Below are 8,220 nucleotides of genomic sequence, written 5' to 3'. Positions count from 1 at the left end.
TTTCCCCAGTTCCTGCTCTCATGCCTGCTTGCTTTAGCTTCTGGCTCTGTCACGTGCCCAACCCAGGGCACATGGGTTTATGAAATACAGCCTCCGTCCTGCAGGACTCACCCTCCCAAATCAGCCTCTGTGCCATCAGCACGGCACCCACTGCGCCCCTGGCCCCGCAGCCCTGCTGGCCCTGCACAGGCAGCCGCTGCTGCAGGCCCTGGGGCTGAGCGGTGGGACAGGGACAGGACGGGGATGGATGGATGAATTGCCCCCTAACCCTGGCCAGGTTTGGTAAATAACGGCCCTGCTGTGAGCAGCACAGGGAGCCCTTCCTGAAACTGCCTGCACCTGGGCCAAGATTGCCCCAGCTGAGCCCTGGCTGGGGAGGCCACAAAATGGCTGCTGGGGGGCCTGGGGGCCTGCCCGGGCAGGCCACAAAATGGCTGCAGGTGTGGGGGGAAGGCACAGCAGGAAGGTAGGAGTGCGAGGTGGGAGGTATGTGATCTGGGGGAGAAGGGGGTGGCGTGTGGTGGCAGCGGCTATCCATCACAGAGGGTGTGGGTGTCCTGCAGCCTGGGCTGGTGATGAAAGGTGCTGGATTTTTTTCTTGCATGTTCTGTTAGTGTTTGCCTATGGTGGTTGACTGAGCTTGGGTCAGGTACCCACTTGTGCCTTGGCATCTTCAGACTGTGCCCTTAGTGCTGAAGAGGGGTGTTTTTGGTGCCTCTGTGTAAGGCAAGCTGTTGTTTTGTGAAATGTGCAAGCCTGCTGCTGATTCATAAGGCTTGTTACCCTCACGAATCTTTTGCTGTGACTAAGTGGAGCAGTAGCAGTGCAGGACTAGGAAGTCGCTGTTTCCTGAAAATGGATCTAGGTGTGGATAACTAAGGATGTTGTGGAGAACAATAGGTGAATTTTTTACTGCTCTGCTGTTGTGCAATGGTTTTCCCCAGGTCAAATGCTGTTCTGGATTGTCAGAAATATTTCAGGGTTTTGCTATGTTGTATGTTGGTTCCTAACGTATGTCCAGTTCTCTTGACTTCAGGGAAAACTTTAAAACTAAATGCTTACTTTTGTCATACTGTTGTTGTTTTTTTAAGTATATTTTGCTAAAAGTTGTTTTCATATATGCCGTCAGAAGATAATACGATACCCATACGTCCCTCTCTATGCTCAGAAATCCCTCTGTATCCTATATAATTGAGTGCAATGACCTATTCTACGTAAGTGAGGAACTGCAATGGTAAAATGTCTCTTTGCTATGTAAACTGGAATGGTAAAACTGAAACTGCAATGGTGAAATGTCTTTACAATTTGCATGCAGCTGGGCAAACTGTAGAGGAGCTGTTGTTCATGGAGCTAAATGTCTGGGGTAGAGAGAGGTTCTCCTAGAGCCTGCTGTGGGCAGAAGATCAGGCTGCCGGGTCAGCATTTTGTTTTAGGGTACATTACATTTCGATCTACTTTTGCAACAATTGTTTGATGAACAGAGTGAGGGATGGCTGTACGTAGTGTGGAAGGGTGCATAAAGCAATTCTACTAGAAAGCTGGTGATCTCAGCAAAATACAAGTTTGGTCACCATGGGTATGAACAGCTGGGTAGCACACAGGAGCTCTCCTAGAGACAATGGAGTGGGGATGAATTGCCCTGATGCTTTCTGCCTCCTCCTTCCCCTGTCACAGCTATAATCCCTAGCACAGGGATATCCAGAGGCAGGGCCGCATCCTGCTCCTCTGGTACAGGGTAAGCAGGACATACTTGGCAGCCTCTAGCACAGCGATGGCCTGCTGCCACGTCCTGTCCTACCCAGCAGCGTGGGAGCACCGTGGTTGGGCTTGTAGTGCTTTGCTATTGGAAAAACCTGTCTGTAACTGCTCCTTGTGCTGGATCCTGCAAGCGTGCACTGTGGGGATGGAGGAAGGGTGCCAGCCATCCATTTTCAGCCTCCCCAGCTGGGTATTGGAAATGGAGAGTTAAAATGTTATGACACACCATGAGATTATTAGGCTTGTCTAACATAACAAAGATTTCATCGCGTACTCTTTTAAAAAAGCAATGTTAGCCCCGCCTGTTTCTTTTTTTAACTCTGTGTTTAAGTCTTGACTGGAGGAGGAAAAAGTCGGCAAGAATCCTCTGAAACTGGATACTTTTCTATGTAAGGCTTTGAAATACCAGAGCTCGTTTAGGCAATTCTTCAGCTGAGGATTTTGGATGTTTTTCTGCCCTCGGCAGCCTCCTGGGAAGGTTTCATAAGGACAGCTGTGGAATGCGCTCTGTTTACCAACTTCTTGCCATGGAAAAACAAAGCTTTTATTCCTGGGCTATGGAAAACTTCTGCCGATTAATCCACACCCCCCTCTCTGGGGAGGAAAGCACAACAAACAGCAATGTCTCTTCACCCTTTTATGCATCGTATATTAATCACCTAACAAGGGCTCACAGCTATCCCGTGCTCCAGCCTGCATTTGCCCTCTAACTACTGGGAGGAGTTCTGCTTTGTCTATAAAAAGCTGCACTTTGCTGAACACTGTAACAGAACCAAACTTAGGGACCTGATCACCCATCCTCTGTGGAGAGAGCAGACTGAAAACAGCCATGTTTGGGATTGGGAAGAAGCTCGCTGAGGAAGCAACACAACAAGCTGAAAGTGCTGCACAGGTGGCAGGTAAATGCAAACCACTATTTCCCTCTGCCTGTACCTCTTTTTAGGTGTTGAAGTGTGTGCCCTGCTTGCACCCCAGTGGGCTTTCTGTTCTGCAGCATGGAGCAAATGTCTCACGTGTGAACTTGGCTTTATAGATGCTCTCCTCAGGGGTGTGGTTGGTATGTCTCCAAAACCCTCTGGTACTACAGTAAGGTACCAGTACTAACTACTGGTTTCTAAATACTTCTCCTGCTCACTTCTAACAAGTGGGTATCTAGATGATCTCCTGAAGAGACGAGAGGACAGTAGAAAGCTGATAGAGGAGGTGAGGTGACTTAGTTTAAAAAAAAAAAAACAAACCTATGAACAGCCATGATAAATACGAGTTTTGTAGTAGTGTAATGGATTAGCTTCCTGAAGCTCTGAGGTCTTTGATCTGTTCCAGCCCAGCTGATGTTGTAGCTGCTCATGCCACTAAAAGCCTTGGTGTAATCACTGGGGCTTGGGCACCTGAGTCTTGCTGTTGTGACACTTCCAGCATTTCTCCAGAATTAAGGAGCGTGCCACTTAGGTGAGCCACTGCTGGTGAAGCCAAGCAGACTCTGTAGTGATGCAATTCCTGAGGTGTTAGTGCTTCATATAACGTGAAGGGTTGAGATTACCTCATGTCATGGAAAGTGAGTCTTGAAACTGGATACTGTGACCTCAAATGCAGTAGAAATAAGTTTTGTTTTTTTTTTTAATATTATTTCCTAATGGGCAGATCCCCAGGCAGTGCTCAGTGAAGCAAGTGTTAAGCCTGCTACTAATTTACCATCTATTCCTGGGTCAGCTTGCTAGGAGGTGAAAGAGCCCTAACCCCCCACTCACTACCCCCTATTCCTAAGAATTTGAGTTGGTTCTGAAACCAACTATGTTTATGCTGAAGCATGAAATAAACACCCCAGGAATCAAGCAGAGGGTAACCACCACTTCTTGTTTTTGAATTAAGATTCCCTCTTGCTTTTGCTGTACAGCAGCCCTAGATATGTTTTGTATTTTTTTTTTTGGTGGAGGGTTTTCAATGTTCATGCTCTGTTTCTTAATATTAGAGGAACATTACTGTTTTTTTCTGCTAGAAGACTGATATGGAAATTTTAAACATGGCATTTGTCCATTTTAGCATGTCCCTTTCCCCTTTTGCCCAAAGTGCTTGATGCTGAACCATCTCTTTGGATACCAGCAGACACCTTGGGCTGAACCCCACACACATCTTTCCAGCATGCCCCATGCTGCAGTCCAGCTTCTCTTCCGGATGGAGCAGGAGCAACAACAGGAGCTCCCAGGCACTGGCCTGACTCTGACCACTTCCATGCACTGTCGCACACCTCGATGAGAGGCAGTAAATAAACAGCACGTGGTGCTCAACTTGTGCTGTTTCACTGCCAGTGCCGCACCCAGTCTCGGAAGTATTATCAGTAGAGGTATCCTCCAAATCCTCATTAAATGAAAACAAAAGTGGGAAGCAGGTTGTTGTGCCACTTCTTTCAAAGCAGAACAAGACCGTCCAACTGGTGGTTCTGCAACTATTAATTAAATTATCTTTGAAATATTTCAGTGGTGCCTGCATGTGCCCTGGGGGCTTAGTCCCCTGAGCCATTGCTAAGTTTAGAGTGGAACAACTGGTCTTTGCAAGCATCTAAAATTGGCACCTGCTCCAGAGCTCCTAAAGGGAGCCATGAACTTGGATGTGACCTGGGATTGGTACAGAAAGCATTTTTCTTAGCCTTGATCAGCCCGCATCATCCACCAGTTAGTAAACTGCATCAAAAGATGATGCATGCTGATAATTAGCGTAGCTTTTAAGCAGTAAAAGGTCTTAGGAACTGAGGGTGAAATAGGCCGCTGGTTTATGAGACAGTGTTAATGCAACAGCTACTGTTGGAAAGCCATTCAGTCCAAGCCTGGAGGAGTTCTTAAGTGGGTTGGGAGTGTCTGAAGCTTCAGTGCTGTCCTCTCACCCAAGCAATAGCCTCTCACAGTGTGCTTGCATCCTCTTTCTGGCTCACTCAGCCTTTCCTGCAGTGGCTGCTGGGCAGAGCAGATCAATGCCTTTAGAAGGTAGCATTTGGAGCCAAGGTCAATAAAACATGCAGGTTGAACTGAAGGCTGTTTAACCTCCCCCCCCCCCCCCCCCTTTTTTAGGTAACCCTTCAGAGTTGTCATTACTGAATTTAGGAAAGGGGTGGACTGCTTAATTTACACTTATGTTTTCTTAATTCCAGTTAACACAGTGGGTCAGACTGTGCAGCAAGCAGTGGATCAGGCGAAGGAAGCTGGTCAGAAAGGTACAATACTGTTTCTACTTCTTTTAATGCCATTCCAGTGAAATCCCAGATAGGTCCCCCACCTCTGCCCCAGCACCCCTCATCTTGTGAGAGGCTGCTGGATATGTTGGTGCCCTCAGTGACGGCAGCAGGGGAGAGCCCTGCTTTCCCAATGCTCTCCACCCAGAGCACAGTACTTCAGTGCTGATGTGGGGGCTCTGAGGATGCAGCCCCTCCTAGTAGGGCTGTCCCAGGGCTGACCAGCAAAAAGCAACAAGGCCACTTCAGCCTCTTTCCCTGCCTGGGCAGAACTGTACTACAACCAGACTCCTTTAGTACCTCCTATGATCCCCTTAAGACTCCCCTCTCACCTACACCTGGTGAGAAAGAGCAGCTGTTGTAGTAATGATAGTTACCTATGTTTTTTCTGTTTTAAAAGCTCTTGATGAAGTCTACAAAGCAGCTGAAACTGGGGAAAAAGCTGTAAAAAATGTAGCAAATCAAGCAACTTCCTGGGGCAAAAGCTTTGGACAATGAAGATGATACTGTAACACCACCGAACTTCTTGTAAATTTTTACTGCATGTACTCTTAAATAAAACCCCTATAATCTACATGGGTTGCGTGCATTCTTTGGGATTACTTTGATTACACACACTGAATCATAGTCACTGGTGTAGAAAGACTGGATTACTGCACAGAGCAGACTGCTGAAGTTTTGCTATGCCATTAATCCAGCCAAACACCATCTCTTTGCGTGAGCTAAGGGATGGTTGTGAGTGGGCACAATGCAAGCCAAGGACTTGCAATTTAGGGTCCTCTTTCATGTAGTCACTGAGCTTAAGTTAGGGCCCCATCAGAGCAAGTCTCAAAAGCTGAGCACCTAAACACCCATTTCAAGACAAGGTATGTACCTATTGCTTCTGTGACTACTCTCACTTCTGATCTTATCTGTAAAATTGTGATTAGGAATTGTGCAAATGAAGGCTCAGCTGTATTTAAGGTATACAGAACCACCATAAAACAGCGCCATGATACTGGAACCAATGCTAACGTCAAAACAGTAACAGCAAAAACTGCTGGTGAAGCACTTAACTCACCACTGAACTGCTTAATGCTGCCTGGGTTGGATTATCAGTGTAACTTGAAGAGCTCTCCACAGCAAAGTGTTGATATGTAATGCAGTGCACAGTACAGCAAGGGAGGCATCACGTTTTCATGGTTCCCATCAAATGCAGATGGACAGTAATCAAACATGAGCCAGAAGAACAAAGAGCAAATCTGGGCTGAAACAAAGTCACCACCTTGCATGCATACGAACTTTAAGAGCGATGAGAGAAGAACTGATTTGCTACTTCAGTCAGGAACTGGGCACTACAAACTTGCTAATTTTTAATGGTATAATTTAGAGATCACTTAGCATCTTGAAATCACAGTGAGAATTATCGCTGTTCCAGCACTTCCTCCTGATGGTAACAGGAGCCTTCAGTGAAAACTGATGTAGTACTGATTTCTTTGCTGGGATGAAAAATGGTCGTTCTACTGGCTATTCTGTACACCAGAATCTTTTCACGTTTAGTAGCTTGCAGGAGGCAAGGAACTGAAAACTGTAGTTGTCTTTACTGGGACTCAGCTACACCTACCCCTGTAGTACTTGCTCTAGCTAGTAGGCATGGTTCACAACCATTTCAAATCTGTGCTCAAATCAGATTTCAAGCATTGGCTGGCTCCCTACCAAGCAACCTGGCAAATACCTTGGTGAAGCGTGTAGTGGCATGTCAGTGAATGCAAGCAGTGACAGTGATGCTAGCTGGAGGCAAAGCTTGTGTGTGGCATGCGTCTGCAAGGAGGGGAGTGTTCTCCATAAAGTTTGATCTAAAAACTGAATTCCTGTTACAGTTATTGCAAGAAAACATTATGGCTATATTTATAATCTATGTCCTAGGCCATGACTGTTTTTTTTCAGCTGTGGTTACAAAAAGGCTAGGGTTGCTCACAGCAAATGTGTGAAGTTTTACTACTATTTTTTTTTCTGTGTTGCTGTTGCCTGGTCTCGAAAGAGAGAGAGGTGCTAAAAATGTGATAAGGAACATTTGGTTTTATTTTTTTCCTTAACTATGTAATGACAATGGGACTGAGCTCCATACTGCACATATACTCAGTTCTAGTGTACCCTTTAACGTAGGCTATCACTTCAGTGCAGGGCATCAATCACCAGAAGTCTGAATTCACCAATACAACTTGGTTCTTGCATTTAGCTACAAGCAAAGGACAAATCTTCAGATATGCTGTAATCTGAAATCAAACCCCAAAGGTCAGTCTCATCAAGAATCTAGTCTTTGACAGAAAGTACCCCCAAGTTCTCCTTCTGCTGAAAGTCATGCCTCACAGATCTCCACAGTGACACTGTTAACAAAAGGTCAGTGCAGCCAAGTGGGCTGAGGGAGAAATTCAGTCTTCAAAGGCTTCTCTCTGGTAAAGGCTCATCTCTAGGTTTGGTAAAATCATGGCTGATGGTAGGTCTGATTTCTTTGAGGATATCTTACAGAAGGTCCTGGGAAAGCATATACAAATGGGTGCGTATTACAAGACTGTACGATGCTAATGAACTGGGGGATTTAAAGCTAGGCACTGCACAGCTATTAGCTTTTTTCCCTTCAACCAGGACAGGAGGTAGAAAATACCCTTGTTAGCTATCTGTGCTAGCTTCCTGTGTGCTCCAGTACTGAAAGGGTCCCAGTCTTCCTGTTTGCACAGCCAAACAGAAGTAGTGAGAGAGTCATCGGATAGCGTACATCCGTTAGCTTTTAAGATTATTTTTCAATAATAAAATTTGTGAACTTTTGGTCTCCAAGTTTTAGCTGAAGTAGACTGCAAGTTGCCAGAGGCATGCAATCTGAGTTTTGTGTAATTATCTAACACCTACACCTGAAAATATGATCCAAGATACAGCTCTTGTGTTTAGAGATCCACACCTTGATCACAGTACTTATGTCATGCTCACAGCTTTCTTTTTTATAAATGTCAGGATATATATGCTGCATTTAGGTGATTGAAAGTACTTTTGTAACCCTGACTATTAGCGTTTGTGATGGCATAAGCTATTAGATAAATGTATCTTACACATTTATAGCTCCAAGATAACTATGAGAGTAGTTCTCACTACTAGAGCAGTTCTCCATACAAATTTACAGGAACACGTTAAAGACCTGAAACTATTTAAACCATATATAACTTCAGCCATCTTGTTGACTGGCAAGTTTGATATAGTGATTTCTA

At 45.4% G+C, this 8,220-nt stretch overlaps 1 protein-coding gene and 1 long non-coding RNA gene across 2 annotated transcripts in view; both read left to right on the top strand.

Annotated features, from left to right (window-relative positions):
• The first annotated feature begins 428 nt into the window (after positions 1–428).
• The window catches only part of LOC308197443, a 34,343-nt gene continuing 26,551 nt past the window's right edge, over positions 429–8,220 (top strand). The window contains exon 1 of the long non-coding RNA XR_013952937.1: positions 429–466. This is a non-coding gene — a long non-coding RNA (uncharacterized lncRNA). The remainder of the gene's footprint in view (positions 467–8,220) is intronic.
• LOC308197442 (uncharacterized protein) lies at positions 2,434–5,555 on the top strand. The gene is made up of 3 exons (XM_080597890.1): positions 2,434–2,657; positions 4,901–4,963; positions 5,382–5,555. Exons 1-3 carry the CDS (start codon positions 2,588–2,590, stop codon positions 5,477–5,479), a joined length of 231 nt encoding a protein of 76 aa, XP_080454016.1. The 5' UTR covers positions 2,434–2,587; the 3' UTR covers positions 5,480–5,555.

This window comes from Anser brachyrhynchus (assembly GCF_964034855.1).
Source record: "Anser brachyrhynchus genome assembly, chromosome: 6".
Lineage (NCBI taxonomy): Eukaryota > Metazoa > Chordata > Aves > Anseriformes > Anatidae > Anser > Anser brachyrhynchus.
This window is presented reverse-complemented; position numbering and strand designations above follow the sequence as displayed.

Coding starts and splice junctions, on each gene's coding strand:
- LOC308197442 (XM_080597890.1), top strand. CDS start 2,588: ATGTTTGGGATTGGGAAGAAGCTCGCTGAGGAAGCAACACAACAAGCT. Junction 2,658..4,900: donor AAGTGCTGCACAGGTGGCAG/GTAAATGCAAAC, acceptor TCTTAATTCCAG/TTAACACAGTGGGTCAGACT. Junction 4,964..5,381: donor GAAGGAAGCTGGTCAGAAAG/GTACAATACTGT, acceptor CTGTTTTAAAAG/CTCTTGATGAAGTCTACAAA.